Source organism: Moschus berezovskii, chromosome 3 (genome assembly GCF_049115385.1).
Source record: "Moschus berezovskii isolate FMDL1 chromosome 3, NW_MosBer_1.0, whole genome shotgun sequence".
Taxonomy (NCBI): domain Eukaryota; kingdom Metazoa; phylum Chordata; class Mammalia; order Artiodactyla; family Moschidae; genus Moschus; species Moschus berezovskii.
In genome coordinates, this window is record NC_142462.1 from 113,667,690 (window position 1) to 113,695,148 (window position 27,459).

General features: G+C 43.6%; 1 protein-coding gene across 3 annotated transcripts in view; it reads right to left on the reverse strand.

Moving 5' to 3' along the window:
- The window catches only part of SLC37A3 (solute carrier family 37 member 3), a 54,362-nt gene that overhangs the window by 24,166 nt on the left and 2,737 nt on the right, over positions 1-27,459 (reverse strand). For 2 of the 3 annotated variants that reach the window (XM_088834693.1, XM_055421363.2), the window contains exons 2-5: positions 22,528-22,688; positions 21,065-21,176; positions 5,303-5,395; positions 2,153-2,236 (exon numbers count right to left, since the gene is read on the reverse strand). In XM_088834693.1, the coding sequence (XP_088690819.1) occupies positions 2,153-2,236; positions 5,303-5,395; positions 21,065-21,176; positions 22,528-22,616 (378 nt within the window). In that variant the 5' untranslated portion in view covers positions 22,617-22,688. Of the gene's footprint in view, positions 1-2,152; positions 2,237-5,302; positions 5,396-21,064; positions 21,177-22,527; positions 22,689-27,459 lie in introns of those variants that run through there. The other variant, XM_055421364.2, reaches the window with a different exon arrangement.

Consider the following 27,459-nt stretch of genomic DNA (forward strand, 5'->3'; position numbering starts at 1 on the left):
GTGTGTCATGTCCACGTGGACACCCCGACTCAAGACCCTCCGTGATAGACACATTCAATGTCTGGAGCCTGACAGACTCGCAGCAGACTCTTCAGATGTCCTTGCTCAGAGCAGCCCTGAGCAAGACAAGCATCAAACCACCCCCAACCAGAGAGGCAGAGACGGCAAACAGCTCAAAACACAGCGAGGACCATCCCTCTAGCTTTGCATCTTCAACTCTAAAAGACTGAGTCCCCATTGTGTGATCTCATCTTACATCTATTTCCCTTTCCTCTTGTTTATGGAGGGCAGTTAAAGAGACTACTGGAGTTCACATGTGTTGATTCCCACCAGAACATGTGTAAATTTCCAGGCACATTGTGGGGGCCAGAAAGCACCAGCTATTTTTATTAACCGTGGCTACTCAGTGTATCAGCATAACTTGTGACTGACTCAGTCATTTGGTGGCATGTATCAAGTGACTGCTTTTTTCCAGGCATTCTGCTCGGGGTGGGCGTTTTATTTGTAGTCAATCTCCTTTGGGACTGTTTGGCGTGGGTTTAAAAATGGTGTATGTCTAATACTGTATGATTCCAGTTATATGACATTCTGCAATGAGGGAAACCATAAGGAAAAATGGGCAGAGGTTGCCAGAGGCCGGGGACAGAAGGCAGGTGGCAGTTACACAACTATAGTCACTTGTCAAAATTCAAAAACACAAAAAAGGATGAGTTTACAGACGTACTTCAGCTTTTCTAAAAGTGTGTTAAAAAAAAAAAAAGGAAAGAAAACATTGGGTTGGCCAAGAAGTTCATTTGGGTTTAGGGAAAAACCCTAAACCAGGTTCTAAAATAGTCTGTACATATATGTGGGTGAGCAGCTTATGAATAAAGTGCTTCAATTTCTGAAGTATAAAGGAAAATAACTTTTTCCCCATACACCAATGGCAGACATTGAAAAACAATAGAGTCTAACTAAGCCCCATGCTTTTATTCAATCAACAAATGCTTATGAACAAATACAGATGATTCAAATATGGATCCTGCCCTCTGGAGCACTGAATATGCCAAGAACCATTCTAAATGCCCCCACACAGTAACTCACAGAACCCTCACTGCAACCTTGAGTGCAGGTATTGAAAAGCGGAGCCTGAAGCATGGAGAAACCACAGCTGGAAGCTTCAGGGAATGACTGAAAGCCTGGAAGTGCAGCCCTGCAGAGTCTATGGTCTCCACCACCCTGCTGTAGACGCCTAGGGACAACAGGGCCGACCTGAAACAAGCAGGCTGAGCAGCAGACAAAGGAAGTGCCTTCAGGGAAAGTCAGGGGCGGGGGCTCAGGACAGGGAGCGACAACTTCCAGGAGCCGGGTGGACAGAGTCAGGCATGAGGAAACAAGGGTCATCTGGCCAGTGACTTGAAGGAGACGCTGAGTTAGACTATGAAGAGCTGAGCGGAGGACACTGAGGGCAGGAAGAAGAGCAGGAACAACAGCAGTGAGGCAGAAGGGAGCGGGATACGTGGGGGCCACGGAAGGCAGCTAGGTTTGGGAGAGCAGAGTGGTGACGCGCAGGGCAGACGCGACTGTAGAAGACAGCTGGGACCGGGTTCTCGAGAGCAGTGGAGGCCACTCGAGTTATGCTGTGACTTTCGTTGGTGACTGAGAATCAAGGAAGGGGTGTGACTAAAATCACACTCTCAAGATGTCCCTTAACCAAAAAGGCACACAGGGATCAGAAAACCAAAGATTCATTTTACTTTTCTATTCTATAGACGGAAGTAGGGGGCTTGCTTGGATTCTAAAATTCCTGGCCAAGATAACAATGGCAAGCCACTCCAGTACTTTTGCCTAGAAAATCCCATGGATGGAGGAGCCTGGTAGGCTGCAGTCCGTGGGGTCGCTAAGGGTCAGACACGACTGAGCGACTTCACTTTCACTTTTCATTTTCACACATTGGAGAAGGAAATGGCAACCCACTCCAGTGTTCTTGCCTGGAGAATCCCAGGGACGGGGGAGCCTGGTAGGCTTCCGTCTATGGGGTCACACAGAGTCGGACACGACTGAAGTGACTTAGCAGTAGCAGCAGACGGAAGTAGGGGGCTTGCTTGGATTCTAAAATTCCTGGCCAAGATAACAGTAACTGGAATGAAAACAACAACACTTTTCAACTCACCACTAATGCAGAAGAGCACATGCCAAAGGACAGAACCCATCGCAAGTTCAGCCGATCCCCGACGATACCGCTGATGAAGAGGCCCTAAGGAGAAAGCATTTCATTTGACAGCGCTGGGTAACAACACAGCCTGGAAAAAGTAAGACACATTCCAGAGCAAATGACGCAAACAAAACACAAAAATTAAACCTCACTCTCATGCTTAGCCTAACCTCTGCATCAGTTTCACCAGTGTTTCAAGAAATGACAACTGCTTCTGCACACTGTAAACATTTTATGCACCAAGACAGTGCAATTCAGTGCAAGTTTTCCTTCTATTTGATCCCCCTAACTGCCTGAGACACCTAGGGGAAAAAAAGAATAATTATAATAAAACAAGCACACAAATATACTTTATCTTCTAGAACAGATGAACTCCAACATCAATATCTGCTTTCCCAAAAGGGATTCCTCTTAGCTATTTGCATTCTGAATGAAGATGTTACAATGTGTCCTACGGAACAGAAGCTTCGGGGCACGTGCCCTGCCTGTTTAATCTAACCCTTGGGTTTCATCACACCAGGAGGCACGGAGAACAGGGAGGCAGAGACGGTAATTAGCTGAAGATAAGTACAAGTGTTCTGCCTTCTGCTTTCCTCCCACTGAGTGGTAGGAATTAAAAGGCTGAGCTCATGGCAGGACTTTCCAGGCTTCCCTGGTGGCAATAAATAATCCACCTGCAAATGCAGGAGACCTGGGTTCGATCCCTGGGTTGGGAAGATCCCCTGGAGAAGGGAATGGCAAACCCACGCCCGTATTCTTGCCTGGAGAAGTCCATGGACAGAGAAGCCTAGCGGGCTACAGTCCATGGGGTTGCAAAGTGTCAGACAGAACTAAGCAACTAACACACACTCACAGCAGGAAGGCGGACCAAAAAGCTAAGGGCAATACACTTCAGTTTTCTGCCACAAACATGTAAAATGAATAAATGTTTTAATACCTGAATTCAGATACAAGTGTTTCTAATAAATTGACTCTATTATACATATAATAGATATATTATGGCTCAGCTGGTAAAGAATCTGTCTGCAATGCAGGAGACCTGGATTCGATGCCTGGGTTAGGATTCCCCTGGAGAAGGGAAAGGCTACCCACTCCAGTATTCTGGATTGTGGCCTGGAGAATTCCAAGGACTATATAGGCCATGGGTTTGCAAACAGTCAGACACGACTGAGCAACTTTCACATACACACATAAGAGAAAATTTAGATGATAAACATCATAATAAATGTTTCTCCCTCATTACTGTCAACCTTTCACTAAGTCAAAAGAAGCACCCACCAGCGTTAGAGAAGATTTTACGTTCTAAAGCTCCAATTTACATGGTGTTATGCTATACACAGGGTTTTCCTAGTGGCTCAACAGTAAAAAATCTACCTGCCACTACAGGAGATAAGGGTTCAATCCTTGAGTCAAGAAGATCCCCTGGAGGAGGAAATGGCATCCCATGCCAGTATTCTTGCCTGGAAAATTCCATGGATGGAGGAGCCTATGAGGTACAGTCCATGGGGTCACGAAGGAGTCAGATACAACTGAGCAACTAAACAATAACAACCTTATATAGAGTAAAGGCAGAGAAGAAAATCTCTCAATTGTGTTTCACATTAGAGACCTAATTTATTCTGTACTGCTCCAAACACCCAGAACAACACTTGAAAGTTACAGAAAGAAATGCAGTTCAATATAAAGAGCTATGATCCCTAATTTTTCATTTTGCCACACCACATGGTACGTGGGATCTCAGCTCCCTGACCAGGGATCAAATTCCCATCCCTTGTACTGGAAGCACAGAGTCTTAAATGCTGAACAGCCAGAGAAGTCCGATCATTGATTTTCCATGGCACTTATCTTTTATCTCCTAAACCTATTTAATCCTATAGACAACTATATTATCATCATAACTCTATAGATAAGGAAATGATCCAAAAAAATGTTAAATTCCATTTGATACTGAATTTATCATAGCTACTTGCTAGCACTGAGCCACCATGAGACCACAAGACTTCCTCTAACACTTCTTCAAAGGCTCAAGGAGAAGCACTATTGGACGGAATTCTATACCGAAAGGCTGGGCTGAGGATCTCCAACTGTGTGTAAGTTTCCTCTTCACAGAAAGGATAGTCTAATAATCACCCACATAAACATGCGGAGATGACGTTGGGACCTTCACCCAGGATTTCACATCACATGCACAGCTGCTGCTGTTTAGTCGCTCAGTCGTGTCTGACTCTTGGTGACCCCATGGACTGTAGCCTGCCAGGCTCCCCTGTCCATGGGATTTTCCAAGCAAGAATACTGGAGTGGGCTGCAATTTCCTTCTCTAGGGGATCTTGCCCACCCAAGGATCGAACCCTCACCTCCTGCTTGATAGGCGGGTTCTTTACCACCAAGCCACATGTGCAGCCACCACAGATGTTCCTGATGACCAGCCAGGGACTTCCGCTGCCCGATTCCAGGATACTACCTCAGTCAGAGCTGGCCCCGGCCGCCCTCTTGTGGATCTCCTGCTCCCTCCCAGCCTCCCCGCCCCATCCCTCATCTTCCCCAGCTGGAAACGTGGGAATCCCTTTCCCGGGGCCCAGCTCAGTCTTCCCACCTCACCAACTCTCCCTGTCCTCTCTTCCCATCAACTCTCTTGCTGATTTTCATCCAATCTTGAAAACAATCATCTATATGCCAAGGGCTCTCTGCTCTTCTCGAGGTCCTTCCTGGCCATCCTACCTATGGGACAAACTCACTCCCTGCCTGGTTCTACTCCACAGCACTTAACGCCTTGGAACACACTCAGTAATGTCCTTCCTTATGGCACTGTATTAGTTTGTCTCTCTCAGTTCCCAGTCAAGAACAGAAGCTTTTTAAAGGTCGGGAGTTTTCCTGTGTTGCTCACTGATGAATTCCCCTCAACAAGAAAACGACAAGGCATACACTAGGCACTGTCGAAATATTTGTCACGGGGATGGACAGATGGATAGATGGATGGACACAAAATATAAACTCCAGGGAAACTGAGCTCTCCTCAGTCAGCACATTCAAAATCCCTCACCAACTTGGTAGGATGTGGAGTCATTTATGTCTTTCCTCAACAGAAAAGCCGAGTGTTCTAAAACTTACCACAGCATAGGAGAAGAGGAAAATGGTGTCCAGCGTTCCGAGGAAAAGAGTAGCTTCCTCTGCACTGGGAAACAAATGGTTGCTGCTCCAAACCTGCGGTCACACAACAACAAGAACCTGTTAGGCCTCACTGGGCCGAAGCACCTTCTGGAACCACCTCCGCCCACCCTCACGGAAACCTGGGGAGGGTGAAAAGAGCAAATCAGCACTCTGTACCTGAGGAAACCCATACGCAAACAGGTCCCTGAGGCCACAACGATTTATTTGCATAATAACACTAAAATAATATCTGCTTCTTCCCTTTTAACTGTTCCACTGACGGTGCAAAAGCAGTGGTGGGTAAAACTCCTGTGCCTGAGCATGGATGGAGGCAGTTACACCAAACTGTACTATTAAGCACTGTATCTTTACTGCCTCACAGTCCCCAAAAAGGGTCTATTTCACTGAAGAAGGTCCTTGGCACACACTAGATGCTCAATAAATATTTGTCAAGCATTAAAAATTATTAATCTTATTAAATCTGGCCCGAGTCCCCACCCCCCCTTTTTTTCCAATGTTCATTGCAGCACTGTTTATTATAGCCAGGACATGGAAGCAACCTAGATGTCCATCTGCAGACGAATGGATAAGAAAGCCGTGGTACATTTACACAATGGAGTATTACTCAGCAATTAAAAAGAATACATTTGAATTAGTTCTAATGAAGTGGATGAAACTGGAGCCTATTATACAGAGTGAAGTAAGCCAGAAAGAAAAATACCAATACAGTATATTAACACATATATATGGAATATAGCAAGAGGATAACGGTAACCCTGTATACGAGACAACAGCAGAGACACGGATGTGTGGAGCAGTCTTTTGGACTCTGTGGGAGAGGGCAAGGGTGGGATAATTTGGGAGAATGGATTGAAACATGTATATTATCATATGTGAAATGACTCTGACGTGGTTGGAGGCTCCCCACCTCAACACTCTGTGGATTCAAGAGGCCATTCCTTCTGGAAGTGTATAAATTAGCCTGGGATAGAACCTGCACGCTGAATTTACTAATTAAGAAATGAGAAACCAGAACTATAAAGGTGGCATAGAAATACAAGAAACCATCCTTAAGTAATCTTTTAAAACTTTGAACAGCAGAGTCAGGGCTATGTGAAATCCAAGATGGCTGCTTGGCTTTTCCCAGCTCCCTGACAAACGTCATTTTTTATTTGATGGGTTAAAGCCTCCCTGGCTACAGGGCCTCCATAATGAAAAATCACGGAATATTAAGTTTTGTAAATTGTCAAATTAAGTTTCTAGTTTTGTTAATGTCTAGTGTTTACTAAGACTCACTGCTGAGACAGTTCCTTGTTACGTGATACTGCTAAAAGATTTAATTAAGTTATTAAAAAAGGACACTCTAGGTTAGTTTCTAAGGCTTATATCAGTAACCAATCTTCAGATAAAGGTCGGATGCTCCATAATGTACAACCAGGAGATTAACACCAGACTATAATCATTTAATGAATGAAGTCAGGTGACTTGGGGTATACCAGGCTTTATCTAATGAAAGTTCTTGACTTATAATTCTTATTTTACTAATAACTGCTAGCTCAGTTCAGTCAGTTCAGTTCAGTCGCTCAGTCGTGTCCGACTCTCCGCGACCCCATGAATCACAGCACGCCAGGCCTCCCTGTCCATCACCAACTCCCGGAGTTCACTCAAACTCATGTCCACAGAGTCCGTGATGCCATCCAGCCATCTCATTCTCCGTCATCCCCTTCTCCTCCCGCCCCCAACCTTTCCCAGCATCAGAGTCTTTTCCAGTGAGTCAACTCGTCGCATGAGGTGGCCAAAGTATTGCAGTTTCAGCTTTAGCATCAGTCCCTCCAATGAACATCCAGGATTGATCTCCTCCAGAATGGACTGGTTGGATCTCCTTGCAGTATAAGGGACTCTCAAGAGTCTTCTCCAACACCACAGTTCAAAAGCATCGATTCTTCGGCGGTCAGCCTTCTTCACAGTCCAACTCTCACATCCATACATGACCACGGGAAAAACCATAGCCTTGACTAGACGGACCTTGGTTGGCAAAGTAATGTCTCTGCTTTTTAATATACTATCAAGGTTGGTCATAACTTTCCTTCCAAGGAGCAAGCGTCTTTTAATTTCATGGCTGCAATCAGCATCTGCTGTGATTTTGGAGCCCAAAAAAATAAAGTCTGACACTGTTTCCACTGTTTTTCCATCTATTTCCCATGAAGTGATGGGACCAGATGCCATGATCTTTGTTTTCTGAATGTTGAGCTTCAAGCCAACCTTTTCACTCTCCTCTTTCACTTTCATCAAGAGGCTTTTGAGTTCCTCTTCACTTTCTGCCGTAAGGGTAGTGTCATCTGCATTTCTGAGGTTATTGATATTTCTCCCGGCAATCTTGATTCCAGCTTGTGCTTCTTCCAGCCCAGCGTTCCTCATGATGTACTCTGTATATAAGTTAAATAAGCAAGGTGACAATATACAACCTTGACGTACACCTTTTCCTATTTGGAACCAGTCTGTTGTTCCATGTCCAGTTCTAACAGTTGCTTCCTGACCTGCATACAGGTTTCTCAAGAGGCAGGTCAGGTGGTCTGGTATTTGCATCTCTTTCAGAATGTTCCACAGTTTATTGTGATCCACACAGTCAAAGGCTTTGGCATAGTCAATGAAGCAGAAATAGATGTTTTTCTATGGCTATATTATTTTCTATGTCACTTGTTTCACTGAGCCTGTGATATAATGCTGAACTGACAGTTCCATATGAGATCAATAACTGTAATAATGTGACTCTGGGTATGGGAAAAAGCAACAAGAGGAAATATTTTCCTGGACCAGGAGGCCAGTAAGACAGTGGTCCAGAGACTTTTGCTACTTGCAAGGCCTGGTCCAATTTTAGCACACTGAGTGGCCCATCACTTCCCTAGACCTGGGAGTGAGCCTTCCCAGCACCGCAGGACACAATGGCCATGAAATGGTGTCACATGGTCAGATATGTGGCTATGAAGGGACCCTGCTAACTGGAAGTTGGTACTTGCCAGCTGCCTCTACAAAGATTACATCATGACCATTGCACGCTGCTGACCGTCAACACCCCCTGAAAGAAGTTCAGGGTGAAAATCAGGAATGAGGTACTCTGTGCTCTGAAAAAAAAAGAAAAAAAAACCTGGCAGAACAGGCCTTCAGATAGTTAGATCTTTTCAGAAAAAGGTTTTATGAGTTCCAATTCTTGCATTTTCTCATACCTAGAAAAACACTGACGTCATTAATGGTGAAATCTGCTTTGGCTATTAAAAAACAATTTTTTTTTTTTTTTACCATTAAAAGTCAAAATCGAGTAGCTATGGTTCAGACATCCTGGGAAATAACTATTTCCCAGATATCCTGAAAAATGATATTATGGGTGTGATTTCAGATTAGACACTGTGACCTAATATAGAACTTAATGCTCCTGTAATGCATTTTTGCTTCTGTACTTTGCTTGCTGCTCGTAAATCCAAAGTTACTCCATTTTAAGATAAGGTTGTTTTTAAGTAAAGATTCCTAAAATTGTTTTTGGGGGAAAAAAAACTTAAAAAAAATAAATAAATAAAACTTTGAACAGAGTTACAGATTTTACCATTTGTGATAAACTGGTATATATAATTTAACCAGAACCAAAAGAAAATTAGTATTGTGTGAATTCTGACGCACTTTCAACATGTTGTAGGAATAATGTGGACTTTCTTGAGTTTTACACATTCATAAGTAAATGGTAAAAAAAAAAAATTATTAATCTTATTAATCTGGCCCGAGTCCCCACCCCCCCCTTTTTATTAAAATAATCTGTGCCATGAAATAGAAAATATGCATCTAGCACTCAGCACACCAAAGAAAGACGTCTGTCTTGAGAAAACTGTGAGTTGCAGGCTGGAATGTTATTTTTCCTTGAAAGAGTGACTGACAGACAAAAGCTAGTTATTCAGATTTGGGTTTCTGGCAGATATTTCCTCCGAAAAGAATGAAATGAGCCTGTCACTTCCAAGACCCATTCAAAGGACAAGACAGACAAATGGATCTTAATGTAAGAGGATAAAAAGTTAATTAATATAGTTTCAGATTCCACATTGTCACTAACCTTTAAGAAATTGCCTCTTGTCAAATTCTGGTATAGTATCAAAGACAAATATCCACAATTAACTAAAAAGGCTATTAAAATACTTTTTCCCTTTCCACTATATATCTCTGAAAGCCAAACTCTCTTCATACCCTTCAAAGGATCCTGCTAAAAAAAAATAAAAAAATAAAGGATCCTGCTACAAGAGACTGAATTCAGAAGCAGACACGAAAATCCATTGTCTTCTATTAAGTCAGACATGAAGAGATTTGCAAAAATGTAAGTCAGTGTCCCTCTCCTTAGCAAGCGATTCTTTTTGTTGTTCTGAAAAAGTCGTTTTTCATAAAATGTTATTTATGTTAACATGTTATGGGTTACTTAGTTCATTTTTAAATAACTTAAAACCAATGTATTTTTTAAATTTCTCGGTTTTAATTTCTGAAGCAGTAAGTCTCTATAAATACAAACTCATAGCTCTTTGGGATCTCCAGATCAAGGAGTTGTACTAAATGATTTCTCAGATAGGTTATTATAGGAAAGAAAATTTGGGGATCTCCCTGGTAGTCTAGTGTTAAGACTTCGCTTTCCAATGCAGAGGGTAAGGATTCGATCGCTGGTCAGGGAGCTAAGACCCCATAAGCGCACTAAAAAGCCAAAACATAAACCAGAAGCAATACTGCAACAAATTCAATAAAGACTTTAAAAGTAGCCCATATCAAAAAAAAAAAAAAAATCTTGTCACAAAGAAAATTTTTTGACTTCGGAATATTAAAAAGAGGGTCTTCCCCAGTGGCTCAGTGGTAAAGAATCTGTTTGCCAGTGTAGGAGACAGGGGTTCGATCCGTGATCCAGGAAGATCCCACACGCTGTGTGCCACAACTATTGAGTCTGTGCTCTACAGCCTGCGAGCCACAACTACCAAGCCCACGTGCCGCAACTACTGAAGCCTGTGAGCCTAGAGCCCCGGCGTGCTCGGCAACGAGAAGCCATTGCAGATAGAAGACTGTGCCCCGCATCTAGAGAGTAGCCTCTGCTCTCCACGACTAAAGAAAGAGTTAGCACAGAAACAAAGACCCAGCACAGCCAAAGATAAAATAACTCACTAAATAAAATGATTTTAAAAAAAAGAATATTAAAGAGAAACACCACAAGCAACAACTTTGAAAATACATCATCGCTTCACAGAAAGCAAAATCCCCAAATTGTCAAGAGAATATATAAACTGTGATTGCAGTCCAGTGACTCATTTCTGTGTGGCTTGTGCCATCTGCCTTGCCATTGATACCTTAACACTCACACTCTGCTTTCAGGAGCAGAAGAGACATTCACAACTGAGACCCATCTGTACGTCAGGGTGACAACTTGGGGCCCGATTCTTCCAATGAGTTACCTCACCACCTTCCTCTCGAGCCACAAGCTCTGACCCCTGATCCCGTCCAGGCTCAATAGGACCCAGGATGAAGCCCTGTGGGGCACAAGCCAACGTGAGCCAGAGCTCACACTCAAGCAGCTGCTCCAGGTTTCAAGGGTTTTTTCTTCACTCTCATGAGAAGCCACGGAAAACTCCCTGCAGGTGTGGCTGTCACAAAAATGGACAGATTTTTAAACGGCTTTTTTCTGCTTCACTGCCAGGATTCAGCTGAAGATACTACTGATTGCCTCCTTCACAAGTGCAAACAAATCCCAAAACCCAAAAGAAAAAAGCAGGACGAACAAAAAGATTCAGAAAATAGGATGAAAGAAAACAAGGCTGGTGAAGAAAGTTTTCATCAATAACACACTCCAATCAAGACAACTATACTAACAGGTGACAAGATGACTGTCTTGAGGAAAACTGTGTGGGTTGCAAGTTGAAAGGTCATGTTTCCTTGTAAGAGGAACTGACAGACGAACTCTAGTTATTCAGATCTGTTTACTGGCAGATTTTCTGAAAAGAGAAGGAAGTGAGCCTAAAAGTCACTGACAAAGTGACTTAAAGTTGCCACAGTCTCACATGCTGGCCTGCACCTACGTACAGCTGCCGTGTGAAAGGGCCGGCCTGCAGAGGCCTGCACGGATGGAGGCTCTTCTTGCTCTTCTTGTGGGGGGAGGGCCTGTATTAAGCTGCAATGATTGCTACGCATTGGGACACTTCCTGGAAGCACGAAAGGTCGCGGTGTGGGTTTCCTAAGCGAGAATGTTTATCACAGAGTGACAGCTCTGCCTGGGGGTGGGGGAACTTCTGACATGAAGGAGCTTCCTGAAGCAGTGCGCAGAGGATGAGCTGAAGCTGGCGTGTGTACAGGGCTCTGCTATCAGGTGCCCTGAGAACCGGAGTTGAGAGCAGCTGCGGTCAAGGTTGAGCTGGAATGCTGAGGGCGCTTTGAATCCTGCTTTAGACTAGAGAGAAGCAGTTTAGACTCTCTGCACTCTGGAAGGACTGTGCTGTCTGGAGTGGTAAGACTTTCTAATTTAAAAGAAAAAAAAATTCTTGTATAAAAAAAAAAATTTGTTTATAAGTTTCAGTCAAGTTGTCCTCAAATATTAGATTCAACCATTTCCTCTCCATTATCTACAAACACAGATTTTATATTATGTTCTCTTACTACTTACAATGTTTGTCCATGTCAGTGGGATCCATTATAAAGTCTCAAGGTACAGAGACTGTGTCTGCTTAACGTCTTTTGTAAAGCACCTAAGATAGCTATACATAAACACGAGAGCTATAGTAAGTACTTTATGAAGACACTATTTGGGTACTTAAGAAACATTGAAGCAGGGCAAAGGCTAATAAGAGTTTTGCCAAGAGAACGCACTGGTCATAGCAAACACCCTCTTCCAACAACACAAGAGAAGACTCTACACATGGACATCACCAGATGGTCAACACTGAAATCAGATTGATTATACTCTTTGCAGCCAAAGATGGAGAAGCTGTATACAGTTAGCAAAAACAAGACCAGGAGCTGACTGTGGCTCAGATCATAAACTCCTTATTGCCCAATTCAGACTGAAATGGAAGAAAGTAGGGAAAACCACTAGACCATTCAGATATGACCTAAATCAAATCCCTTATGATTATACAGTGGAAGTGAGAAATAGATTTAAGGGACTAGATCTGATAGATAGAGTGCCTGATGAACTATGGACGGAGGTTCGTGACATTGTACAGGAGACAGGGACCAAGACCATCCCCATGGAAAAGAAATGCAAAAAAGCAAAATGGCTGTCTGAGGAGGCCTTACAAATAGCTGTGAAAAGAAGAGAAGTGAAAAGCAAAGGAGAAAAGGAAAGATATAAGCATCTGAATGCAGAGTTCCAAAGAATAGCAAGGAGAGATAAGAAAGCCTTCCTCAGTGATCAATGCAAAGAAATAGAGGAAAACAACGGAATAGGAAAAACAAGAGATCTCTTCAAGAAAATCAGAGATTCCAAGGGAACATTTCATGCAAAGATGGGCTCGATAAAGGACAGAAATGGTATGGACCTAACAGAAGCAGAAGATATTAAGTAGAGGTGGCAAGAACACACAGAAGAACTGTACAAAAAAGATCTTACGACCAAGATAGTCACGATAACGTGATCACTGACCTAGAGCCAGACATCTTGGAATGTGAAGTCAAGTGGGCCTTAGAAAGCATCGCTACGAACAAAGCTAGTGGAGGTGATGGAATTCCAGTTGAGCTATTTCAAATCTTGAAAGATGATGCTGTTAAAGTGTTGCACTCAATACGCCAGCAAATTTGGAAAACTCAGCAGTGGCCACAGGACTGGAAAAGGTCAGTCTTCATTCCAATCCCAAAGAAAGGCAATGCCAAAGAATGCTCAAACTACCGCACAATTGCACTCATCTCACACACTAGTAAAGTCATGCTCAAAATTCTCCAAGCCAGGCTTCAGCAATATGTGAACCGTGAACTCCCAGATGTTCAAGCAGGTTTTAGAAAAGGCAGAAGCACCAGAGATCAAATTGCCAACATCTGCTGGATCATGGAGAAAGCAAGAGAGTTCCAGAAAAACATCTATTTCTGCTTCATTGACTATGCCAAAGCCTTTGACTGTGTCGATCACAATAAACTGTGGAAAATTCTGAAAGAGATGGGCATACCAGACCACCTGACCTGCCTCTTGAGAAACCTGTATGCAGGTCAGGAAGCAACAGTCAGAACTGTACATGGAACAACAGACTGGTTCCAAATAGGAAAAGGAGTACGTCAAGGCTGTATATTGTCACCTTGCTTATTTAACTTATATGCAGAGTACATCATGAGGAACACTGGGCCGGAAGAAGCACAAGCTGGAATCCAGATTGCCGGGAGAAATATCAATAACCTCAGATATGCAGATGACACCACCCTTATGGCAGAAAGTGAAGAGCAACTCAAAAGCCTCTTGATGAAAGTGAAAGAGGAGAGTTAAAAGGTTGGCTTGCAGCTCAACATTCAGAAAACAAAGATCATGGCATCTGGTCCCATCACTTCATGGGAAATAGATGGAAAAACAGTGGAAACAGTGTCAGACTTTATTTTTTGGGGCTCCAAAATCACTGCAGATGCTAAATGCAGCCATGAAATTAAAAGACGCTTACTCCTTGGAAGGAAAGTTATGACCAACCTTGATAGTATATTAAAAAGCAGAGACTTTACTTTGCCAACAAAGGTCCATCTAGTCAAGGCTATCGTTTTTCCCGTGGTCATGTATGGATGTGAGAGTTGGACTGTGAAGAAAGCTGATCGCCGAAGAATTGATGCTTTTGAACTGTGGTGCTGGAGAAGACTCTTGAGAGTCCCTTGTACCTCAAGGAGATCCAACCAGTCCATTCTAAGGGAGATCAATCCTTGGTGTTCATTGGAAGGACTGATGCTAAAGCTGAAACTGCAATATTTTGGCCACCTCATGTGACGAGTTGACTCACTGGAAAAGACTCTGATGCTGGGAAAGGTTGGGGGCGGGAGGAGAAGGGGACGATGGAGAATGAGATGGCTGGATGGCATCATCGACTCGCTGGACATGAGTTTGAGTGAACTCCAGGAGTTGGTGATGGACAGGGAGGCCTGGCGTGCTGTGATTCATGGGGTCGCGGAGAGTCAGACACGACTGAGCGACTGAACTGAACTGAAGAAACATTGAATAATATATGTAAACAAAACATTTTTCAGATTTTACACATACTTCTGGTTTTAAGAATCTTTCCACTTTGGACGAGAAAGTAAGGCGCGGAGGAAAGCTAGAGTTAAGACAGTTATAGACACAGAAACACAGGAAGAGTCGAAGTAAATACTGCCCCAGCCACTCTGATCCCAGCAGCAGCCTTCAGGAAAGAAAAAACATGGATGTTTACGTCTAAAAGGGAATGGAAAGTGGGCACTGCTCTCCACCAGGGCAGGTACAGAAATACAAAGATCCCCAGATATGTCAGAACCTGACTTCTACATAACCAATCCATCTGAACTCCTGAATCCACAGTTTTGAACAAATCAAAATCTGCTGGTGTTGTTCAGTCGCTAAGTCATATCTAACACTTTGTGACTCGGTGGATGGCAACACATCAGGCTTCCCTGTCCTTCACTATCACCAGGCGTTTCCTCAAACTCATGTCCACTGAGTTGGCGATACCATCCAACCATCTCACCCTCTGCCACCCTCTTCTCCTCCTGCCTGAAATCTTTCCCAGCATCAGGGTCATTTCCCATGAAACTCATTTTAATAAGCAGCAATTATAATAAGTAAATAAATAAATATCTTAGCAGGAAAATTAATGCAAGTTCAACATGCACTAACAACAGGACCTGGTTACCGGCAGGAAAGAGTTACATAACAGACCTGATACGTATCCTTAAACAGATCTATCTGGCAAGGTTGGCCCCTGGAACCTTGGGACTTGGGAAGGTTCCCATCATTCCCGGCTAAGAGTGGCTCCCTGTGCCTGCACTGCCTGTCCCAATAATATGGTTTGGGCTAACACTTGCTTTTCTTATGGGAATGTGGAATTTTCATACATGCCAGGCAGATGATGCCAGTATGACCAGCCCCAATAAAAATCCTGCCACCAAGTCTCCAACAGGACTCCATGGTAGACAATACCTCACCAGGGTGGTTGCTCAAAGAATGAAGCACAATTATGACACAGTCAGACACGACTGAGCGACTAAGTGTGCACGCGCGCATGCACACACACACGGGACTCTTGGAACACGAACACACACACGCGCGCACGGGACTCTTGGAACACACACACACAACTCCTGGGACTATTGGAGCACGAACACACACACACACACGCGGGACTCTTGGAACACGAACACACACATGCGCGCACGGGACTCTTGGAACACACACACACACACACACACACAACTCCTGGGACTATTGGAACTCGAACACACACACACACGCGCGGGACTCTTGGAACACACACACACACACACACGACTCCTGGGACTACTGGAACATGAACACACACGCGCGCGCGCGGGGCTCTTGGAACACACACACACACACGCACACACATGTGCGGGACTCTTGGAACACACACACACATACACACACACACAACTCCTGGGACTATTGGAACACGAACACACACACACACGTGGGACTCTTGGAACACAAACACACACACACATGCGCGCGGGACTCTTGGAACACACACACACAACTCCTGGGACTATTGGAACACGAACACACACACACACGCGGGACTCTTGGAACACACACACACAACTCCTGGGACTACTGGAACACGAACACACACACACACGCGGGACTCTTGGAACACAAACACACACACGCGCGGGACTCTTGGAACACACACACACACACACACACAACTCCTGGGACTATTGGAACATGAACACACACATGCGCGGGACTCTTGGAACACACACACACACACACACACGACTTCTGGGACTATTGGAACACGAACACACACACACGCGCGCGGGACTCTTGGAACACACACACACGACTTCTGGGAGTCTTGGAACATGAACACACACACACACACATGCGCAGGACTCTTGGAACACACACACACGACTTCTGGGAGTCTTGGAACATGAACACACACACACACACACATGCAGGACTCTTGGAACACGAACACACACACACACACATGCGTGGGACTCTTGGAACACACACACACAACTCCTAGGATTCTTGGAACACGAACACACACACGCGGGACTCTTGGAACACACACACACACACATGACTCCTGGAAGGTTCTGCCTGCTTTCCTCTGGACCTGACCCTGTGTGCTTTCCCTTTGCTGACATTGCTCTGTATCCTATCACTGTAATAAACCATAGTTTTGAGTCGTTTGCTGAGTCCTGTGAGTCCCTCTAGTGAATCACCAAATCTGAGGGTGGTCTTGGGGACCCTCAATCAACTACCTTAAAAACAAAGGCAGTATAACCAAAAGCGTAGTGCCTAAATCAATCCTGTTATTCTATATTCTGATCAGCCTGTATCTGAAATAGCACATTTAGAGCTTGGCGTCAGAAAACTGTAGCTGAAGAAGAAGCACAGATGTTCTGCCTAAACAAGAGAAATTTCAGTTCAGTTCAGTCGCTCAGTCGTGTCCGACTCTCCGCGACCCCATGAATCACAGCACGCCAGGCCTCCCTGTCCATCACCAACTCCCGGAGTTCACTCAAACTCATGTCCACAGAGTCGGTGATGCCATCCAGCCATCTCATTCTCCGTTGTCCCCTTCTCCTCCCGCCCCCAACCTTTCCCAGCATCAGAGTCTTTTCCAGTGAGTCAACTCGTCGCATGAGGTGGCCAAAGTATTGCAGTTTCAGCTTTAGCATCAGTCCTTCCAATGAACACCCAGAATCGAGAGACGGATTTTCCGCATATATTTGAGAGGCAGCAAGAATCAACTTAGTACGCAAGGCTCAGGATAAAAGCTAAGATCAAAATAAAAGAGAACACTCACCCTTTAGCATAAGAAAGAACTTCTGAATAATGAGAGTTAAATAAAAATGTAATTCTCCACCTGAGAAAACAAGGAGTTTCTTCACCCTGAAGTACTAAAGCAGAAGTTGGGTGGTCACTTTTCAATGATGGTTGAGAAAGAATTTGATGCTTCCTCTCTTGGCCACTTCATCTTTAGGGTTAATGACACATCAGTGAATGATCAAACACACTCACTATGCACACAGCACTGGTCAAGCCCCAGTCAAGAAATCTAGCCATCTAGTCTTAACAGCTTGCCTTTCAAAAGTCATAGTCAATAAAAGAGTTCAAAACGCAGTACTTGGGTGCAACCTCAAAAATGACACAATGATCTTGGTTCACTTTCCAAGGCAAACCATTCAACATCACAGTAATCCAAGTCTATGTCCCAACCACTGATGCCGACGAAACTAGAGTTAGCCGGTTCTATGAAGACCTACAACACCTTCTAGAACTAACACCAGAATAAAAAGATGTCCTTTTCATCACAGGAGATTTGAATGCAAAAGTAGAAAATCAAGAGACATCCAGAATAACAGGTAACTTTGGCCCTGGAGTACAAAAATGAAGCAGGCAAAGGCTAACAGAGTTTTGTCAAGAGAACACAACAATCAGAGCAAATATCCTTTCACAACCCTTAGAGACAACTCCACACGTAGACATCACCAAATGGATGGTCAGTATCAAAATAAGATTGATTACGTTCTTTGCAGCCCAAGAAGGAGAAGTTCTATATGGTCGGCACAAACAAGACCTGGAGCTGACTGCGGCTCAGAACTAGAGTTCCTTATTGCAAAATTCAGGCTTAAATTAAAGAAAGTAAGGAAAACCACTATGCATTCAGGTATGACCTAAATCAAATCTCACACAGTGGAGGTGACGTACAGATTCAAGGGTAGACAGAGTGCCTGAAGAACTATGGACAGAGGTTCATAACACTGTACAGGAGGCAGTGATCAAAACCATCCCAAAGAAAAAGAAATGGAAGTAGGCAAATGGTTGTCTGAGGCTTTACAAATAGCCAAGGAAAAAAGAGAAGTGAAAGGCAAGGGAGAACGGCAAAGATATACCCAACTGAATACAGAGTTCCAGAGAACAGCAGGCAGAGACAAGAAAGCCTTATTCAATAAACAACGCAACGAAATAGAGGAAAACAATAAAATGGGAAAAACTAGAGATCTCTTCAAGAAAATTGGAGATATTAAGGGAACGTTTCATGCAAGGATGGGCGTGAGAAAGGACAGAAACAGTAAGGACCTAACAGAATCAAGAGATTAAGAAGTGGCAAGAATACACAGAACAACTATACAAGAAAGGTCTTCATGACCCAGACAACCATGATTGTGTCGTCAGTCACCTAGAGCCAGATCTCCTGGAATGCGAAGTCAAGTGGGCCTTAGGAAGCATCACTACGAGCAAAGCTAGTGGAGGTGATGGAATTACAGCTGACCTACTTCAAATCCTACAAGATGATGCTGTTAAAGTGCTGCACTCAATGTGCCAGCAAATTTAGAAAGCTCAGAAGTGGCCATAGAACTGGTAAGGTCAGTTTTAATTTCAATCCCAAAGAAAGGTAATGTCAAAGAATATTCAAACTTCTGCACAACTGCACTCATTTCACATGTAAGCAAGGTTATGCTAAAAAATCCTTCAAGATAGGTTTCAGCAGTACATAAACTGAGAACTTCTAGATGTACAAGCTGATTTAGAAAGGGCAGAGGAACCATAGATCCAATTGCCAACATTTGCTAGATCATGGAGGAGAAAGCAATGGCACCCCACTCCAGTACTTTTGCCTAGAAAATCCCATGGACTGAGGAGCCTGGTAGGCTGCAGTCCATGGGGTCGCACAGAGTCGGACACGACTGAGAGACTTCACTTTCACTTTTCACCTTCATGCACTGGAGAAGGAAATGGCAACCCACTCCAGTGTTCTTGCCTGGAAAATTCCATGGGTGGAGGAGCCTGGCAGGCTGCAGTCCATGGGGTCACACAGAGTCGGACACTACTGAAGTGATTTAGCAGCAGCAGAAGCAGCTAGATCATGGAGAAAGCAAGGGAATTCCAAGAAAAACATCTACTACTGATTCACTGACTACGCTAAAGCCTTTGATTGTGTGGATCACAATAAACTGTGGAAAATTCTTAAAGAGATAGGAATACCAAACCACCTCACTTGCCTCCTGAGAAACCTGTATGCAGGTCAAGAAGCAACAGTTAGAACTAGACATAGAACAATGGACTGGTTCAAAAGTGGGAAAGGGTATGTCAAGGCTGTATACTGTCACTCTGTTTATTTAACTTACATGCAGAGTACATCATGCGCAATGTTGGGTTGGATGAATCACAAGCTGTAATCAAAATTGCCAGGAAAAATATCAACAACCTCAGATAAGCAGATGATACCACTAATGGCAGAAAGTGAAGAGGAACTAAAGAGCTGCTTGATATGGGTGAAAGAGGAGAGCGAAAAAGCTGGCTTAAAATTCAACATTCAAAAAACTAATATCCTAGCATCCAGTCCCATCACTTTATGGCAAATAGAAGGGGAGAAAGTGGGCTTCCCTCATAGCTCAGTTGGTAAAGAATCCGCCTGCAATGCAGGAGACCCGGGTTCGATCCCTGGGTTGGGAAGATCCCCTGGAGAAGGGATAGGCTACCCACTCCAGTATTATTGGGCTTCCCTGTGGCTCAGATGGTAAAGAATCTGCCTGCAACGTGGGAGACCTGGGTTCGATCCCTGGGTCGGGAAGATCCCCTGGAGAAGGGAAAGGCTACCCACGCCAGTATTCTGGCCTGGAGAATTTCATGGACTGTATAGTCCACGGGGTTGCAAAGAGTTGGACGTGACTGAGCAACTTTCACTTCACTTCACTTCAACTGGAAGCAGTGATAGATTTTATTTTCTTAGACTCCAAAATCACTAGGATGGTGACTGCAGCCATGACGTTTGCTCCTTGGAAAGAAAGCTATGACAAACTTAGACAGTGTATTAAAAAGCAGAGACATCACTTTGCCAACAAATGTCTGTAGAGTTAAAAATATGGTTTTTCCAGTGGTCTTGAACGGATGTGAGAGTTGGATCATAAAGAAGGCTGAGCACCAAAGAACTGATGCTTTTGAACTGTGGTGCTGGTGAAGATTCCTGAGAGTCCCTTAGACAGCAAGGAGATCAAACCAGTCAATCCTAAAGAAAATCAACTCTGAATATTCACTGGAAGGACTTGTGCTGAAGGTGAAGCTTCAACATTGGCCACCTGATGCAAAGAACCGACTCATGGAAAAGACCCTGATGCTTTGAAAGACCAAAGGCAAAAGAAGGGGGTAGCAGAGGATGAGATGGTTAGATGGCATCACTGACTCAATGGACATGAATTTGAGCAAAAATTCCAGGAGACAGTGGAGAACAGAGGAGCCTGGTGTGCTGCAGTCTATGGGGTCACAAAGAGTCAGGCGTGACTTAGCCACTAAACAATAAGAAAAACAGAACTGTGTGATTTCAGAACAGTGAGAAATAAGTTGGTTGAAATGGTAAAACAGACCTAAATCAGAGCAAGCTAAGAAGGCAGGCAGAACAGTTTGGATTTTATACCACAGGAAAGAGTAAGTCATCCAAAGGATGAATGAAATAAAACAGAACTTAATTTATGGATGGGCAAGGTTTCCTTCTTAAATTCATCCCAGCTCTTTCCTCTGCTTACCTCCACAGGCAGTAATTCAGTTGACTTGTTAAAAGCACTTGGGGTCCACTGCTTAGAGATACTGACTTTGACATTGCTAAATGTTTTTCTTGACGCATGGAGCAATGAGTAACTACAAAAGAAAGAGGAAATACAGCTGAATGCATAAAAAAGAAAACACATTCGACAAAATCACAGATGTATTGCCATGTTTTATCCAATCTTAGAATTCTTCTCTTTTAAAAAAGAAAGATATTGCTTTATAAAAACTATCCATTGAAACAGCCTCCACTAAGCAAAGAAGCAATTAATTTGTCTTCTTCCATATAAACCCCCATGTTCACTTGCAACAGGTCCCTGGACCTAGAAGGTGGAGATGTGACAGATCCCAACCCCTTAAAATCACATTTGCAGTTCCGTAAGGCCAAGCCTTTAGCAACCTCTGGCCACTCCCTACGCTAGCCATTCAGTAGCTCTTTCCTTGAGGCCTGTCTTTTCCTCAACCCCTCACAAGTGGATTTCCTGTAAAGCAAGTATCTAAAATTACCTATCAACTCTTATATAATTAGAAAACCATTTTCCTAGTTTCTGCCTTGAAAAAAAAATTATCATTTGTGGTGCCTTCAATAAACAATAATAAAATCTATTCAGAGGAAATAATCCAAATACTGAGCCACAGAATTTGTGAATACTGTGCCCCTAACACCAAAAAGTGTGGCTGACGTCATCAACAGGCCACTACTGAGAGCCACCAAAGGCCCCTGAGTCAGACACGGTCGACTCCTCGGTCATGCTGACAGGCCAGGCTCTCACAAGAGCAACCAGAGTTCCTCACAGAGGTCTCCTACCATCTCTACTGCTCAGTGAGGCACAGAGCACTCCCTGGAAACGCACATCCTTTGCTTTCAAGCTCCTGGTTTTAACTATTTAAGGACTTTATATCAGATCAAGGTTTTTCAATCACAGCAGTACTGACATTTTGTGTTAGTGGCTCAGTTATGTCCGACTCTTTGCGACCCCATGGACTGTAGTACGCCAGGCTCCTCTGTCCATGAGATTCTCCAGGAAAGAATACTGGAGGGGGTTGCCATTCCCTTCTCCAGGGGATCTTCCCAACCCAGGGATCAAACCTGCAGCTCCGGCATCGCACACAGATTCTTCACTGTCTGAGCCACCAGGGAAGCCGTACTGACATTTTGGGCTCCCCAAGTTCTCTACCATGGGGGGCTGTCCCAGGCACTGTAAGATGTTTAGTAGCATCCCTGGTCTCTACCTACTAGATACAAGCAGCACCCATTCCCCCAGCGTGACAACTAAAAATGTCTTCAAACATTGCCAAATGCAGGCGAGAATGAAGAACCGCAATACTAGAGCTATCACAAAGAACAGGAGACCATTAGTCAAGCCAGCCTTGCCATGCAATAAACAACTCCTTCAAAAGGAGAACAAGAACGAGAAGAGCAGAGTTTCAGAGGTCCACTTACCTGAAGAAGGTGAGCAGGAACACGACCACATGATGATGGCTGAACCGGGAGAGCAGAGTTCCTCTTTGAAAAATATTTGGCCAGGCCATGTTCCTCCTGACCTTCCTTCTCACCGTGACCTTAAAGTCTGGATAGTGAATGGCTTACATCATTTCTTCTTTCTGGAAAGACAAAACATATAATTAACATTACTCATAATAGGCATATTATCCAAAAATGGAATTATTTAGACTAAACACTATAGAATCAGACCTTGACGGGGGTGGGGATCACATGGATTAGTTGACACCAGAAAATCAGATTGATAATTATGTTTTATAGCTATTAGCCAGCCTTTTAAAAAGAAATCCTGGACAAAAGATTACATCCTAACAGAATGAACTCTCACACAGACTGACAGGAAAATCACTAATTCAGGCCCGAAAATGAGCAAAGGAAATGAATAGACAACTTAGAAGAAATGAAACGGCTGTTAAACTTATCAAACAAAAGTTCTAATCTTATTAGAACATAAGAAATGACAATTATGGTAATAAAAAAAAGTTTGCACAGTTAAAGACTGTTCAATGTAGCTCAAGATCTAAAGATCCTAAACTCTCATACACTGCTGACAGAAGTGAAAATTAACACATTTTACAGGAAGATGATCTGGCCGTGTTCCTCAAGAGCCACTGACCAAAAAAAAAAAAAAAGAAAGAATTCAACTGTCAGGGCTATTCCTAAAGAAATACAAGATACATTCAACTCTATACATAAGGAAGTTTTCCCAAAAAGTCATTTCTTCTTATATGAAGAAACGAACTCTGTCATAAAGGAGCAGGGGAAAGAAACAGGGCCACTCCTCTGCCATCTCATTCCACTACTTCCTCTCACCTCTCCTCTGCCCTCTCAGAAAGTCTCACCCAGGCTCTGAAGCCCAAGAGTAATAAGCATAAAGCATCTAAACTCAATGTCTCCAGTTATGAGTCTGCAGAAACAACCTAAACATGTAATAAGATGGGCGCAATTAAATTACAGTGGCTGAATTACATCTGGCTGAAGATTTTATCACTGCATCGTTTGACATGATAATTGAGACTTCTTTTTTTTGGCTGTGCTGGGTCTTCACTGTGCCGCCTGATCTTTCTCTAGTTGGGGCCAGTAGGCTGAGTTGCTTCAAGGCACGTAGGTTCTCAGTTTCCTAACCAACGATCGAACCGACATCCCCTGCACTGGAAGGCAATTAAGACTTCTGCATAACACGACAAAATGTCAGGCGAAAAAAGTAGCATATGACGTATAAATGTAATCAACCAAACTCTCCTGCTGCTGCTGCTAAGTCGCTTCAGTCGTGTCTGACTCTGTGCAACGCCCTAGACGGCAGCCCAGAAGGCTCTCCCATCCCTGGGATTCTCCAGGCAAGAACACTGGAGTGGGTTGCCATTTCCTTCTCCAATGTGTGAAAGTGAAAAGTGAAAGTGAAGTCGCTCAGTCGTGTCCGACTCTTCGCGACCCCATGGACTACAGCCTAACGGGCTCCTCTGTCCATGGGATTTTCCAGGCAACAGTACTGGAGTGGGTTGCCATTGCCTTCTCCAAACCGAACTCTAGGTTTATATAATATTTACAAGTAAATAAGGAATATATAGCTCTTTCTGGGTAGCACAAATATAGGTAGTTTTAGTTTTCTATATACTTTCCTAAAAGTTCTACAATAAACGTGTATCTTACTGTGGAAAACATCCACAGTGTTGGAAAAGTTCTATGATTTATCTGCACAGTAGGAAAAAATAAAATTAACAAAGCATCTTGTATTTTAAACATATAAATATCTTGTATTATAAACAGTCAAGGTAGGAGACAAACTCAAGAGCTCCCAACACTAAAGTCAATTTATCATAGGACTTTGCCCAAGGCTGTGTTCCCTGTACCTGCTATTTATAATCCTGTTCTCTATTATAATGCATACTACCGCTTGGCAGGTGAACTGAAAACCTTAAAAGTTGAAGAGACCCAGTTGAAAGGCTATTCTTGAAACTTTGCAATTAAAAGTACAAAGCTGAGGTGGTTAAAATTATATAAACACGATAGCTGATTCACCAACTGGCTGTGAGCCTTGGGACTAGTCAGTCTCTCTGATTCACAGATACGTCATTTGTAAAATGGCCTGTCTCTTCTGAGAGTTATGAGACCACAATAAACAACACATGCAAGATATTAAGATAATTATTTCGGTCACTGATTTGCCCACGGTTAACCCCATAACAGGAAGATGTAGCTCATTTCATATACTCATTCTCCTTGAAAAATGTTAACAAAATTATGAGCCAAGTAAGACTACAAATTTCCTCTCACAAAAACGTAAATGAACTTTCTGTCTATAATTCCAGGAAGTGACGAACCCAAGAGCTACTAGTGTTACTGCTAAATTTACCTCCAACCCCCAAATTAAACGTGACACCCAAGTGAAACAACTCCAAGCTTTAACCACTCTTTACAAATCCTAGTTCTTTGAACTGAACACATTCACAACTCAAAACGCTGGACTGAATACTTCAGAAGAGGGCATGGTTACAAAATTCTATAACTAATCAGGTAAGATAATAATTCCAAAAATATATGCTCCAACAGACCTCGATTACGTTGCTTCAGTAATAATGGTTGAGGATTTCAGGGCTGTAAGCAACAATAATGGCTTTAAATGACTACCATCTGGAAAGAATCCTGGCGTGGGTTGCCACTTCCTTCTCCGAGGGATCTTTCCAACTCAAGGATCAAACCCAGGTCTCCTGCACTGCAGGCAGGCTCCTGCACTGCAGGCGGATTCTTTACATACTGAGCCGCCTGGGAAGCCCAATGGTTTTAAATCACTACTAAGATGTTTGAGACTGCCTAGATTTAGTTCCTAAATAAACCACTTTTTCCTTAGCTACAGTGACGTGAGAGAAAATGCTTCATAATTACAATGGGAAAGAGTTTTAAACATTCACCTGATGTTGGCAGAAAGCCATTTAAATTGAATACTATTACAACACCTGGTCCTAGGTAATTATAATCATTAACAATACCTCGTACTTATATGCCCTACATCATAGAAGTGATTTCTGATCATCTGTGAGCTCTGGGGCCCTTGGGAAGCACAGAGTTTTTACCAAGTCTGAGTCCATCAAGCACATTTTCTTTCTGGCTCTTAGTATAGACTAAACAAATCTAACATTTTTCAAGTGTATGTAAGTGCTATAATAATCAATATAACCAAAATTCAAGTGTTTCTAAATTAATAGAAGTTGGTCATTTAGTATTTTCTTAATCCATGAATACTGAATATAGAAATGTCATGGGAGAATAAGAATGATCTTTAAAAAAATTAAATATATAAGAAGTTAGGTCCTTGCCATCAGAAAGAACCATCAAGCCCTGTTCTGTAATACTTCTCAAGGCAAGATCGAGATCACTAACTCATTTGATTTGTCAGGAAGCTTTCTGGAGACCCACAGGATCTTCCACACAAGGTACTTCCCAGGATGGAATACTCTGTATCGTGTGATCCAGGCTGAATGAAAGATGGCTTCAACTGTGACACATCCAGGCAGAGAGCAATCTCCCCCTTATAAACACTGCCTTGAAATATAAGACATTCCACAAATTTCACTTTCCACACATATTTAGAATCCATTCCAGCTCAAATATAATAAGAATTAAAGTTTTCTTGGAGGGAGACAGACTGCAAAGAGGAAAGACAAAAAAAAAAGGCAGAAAAGGTGATCACTTGTCACCTCCATCTCATCAGACCCAACCTCGCCCAGCCACCCCACCCCACTGCAGGAAGGACATGCTCTCTGGAAATGGACAGAAGTGGTTAATCAAGTTCTGTATATCAGGACCCTGTTTTGCAAGTTCCTGCCTTTCTTATTTACCCTGGTGGACTCCTGCGTGCCCCGAGATAACACCACTTCCCCCGGGGTATTTCAGGGAGAAGCAATCTTACTTCTCACAACCACTTTTCCTCCTGACGAAACCCCAGTTTCTCTGAAGCTCCTGGGCCTTGCTGCCCACTGCCCCTCCCAGCTCTTGTCCCCTGTTCTTCCACTGTCCGCCTGTTCTATCTCTTGTCCACACCCAAGGGGATAACCCCGCAGTCCCCTGGCCTCCTCCCCATCAATCTTTTCTTCTATTGCACAAGAAAAACCCACTCCGTGGTCAAAACCCAGCCAGTTTCCAGTTAACAGTAAGTGCATCAACCAGTCAGCGCTAAGTGCATCCAGTATTCTCCAGGCAAGAATACTGGAGTGGGTTGCCATTTCCTTCTCCAGAGGATCTTCCTGACCCAGGGATCAAACCTGGCTGGGTCTGTCACAGTGCAGGCAGATTCTTTACCGTCTGAGCCATGTCTGTCTTTTCACCTCTCAAACTGGATTTCAAACATCCAACTTTCCTTCCTTCCAGAAAACTGCTTACTTCAGGCTCTCCACTCGAACAGTCATTTTACCTCAGCAAGCTCCCAACTCGGTCACCTGCCCATGTTTTCATCCATGACCCTGCTCGTGTCCTCCTTCTCTTCTTTCCCAACTTAGAATCTAGGTTTATCTGCTTTATGAGCCCTTTTTCCTTGCTGGCCTCTGACCGCCTCCTCTGCGCCTAAGTGGTGGAGTTTTGCCAGAGAAAAATCACACGAGCGGGCTGGTTTTGCTTTTTAGATTCAAAACCACAAACCTCAAAGGGCATGCAACACTGCCCAGCAAGTCTTCACTTCCCTAATGACCTGCTTCCTCAGCCTCTAAGATAACCATTTAAACGGCTCTCTCTCAACTTCAAACTCTGTCTCCCCGTCATCTGCCACGGTCATCTCCACGGCTTTCTGCCAATGACTCCCAGAGCACCAGCTCTAACCCAGACCCTCCAGAACTCCAACACGACAGCCAACTGACCACTTGGCCATCCTTGGAGCTACAA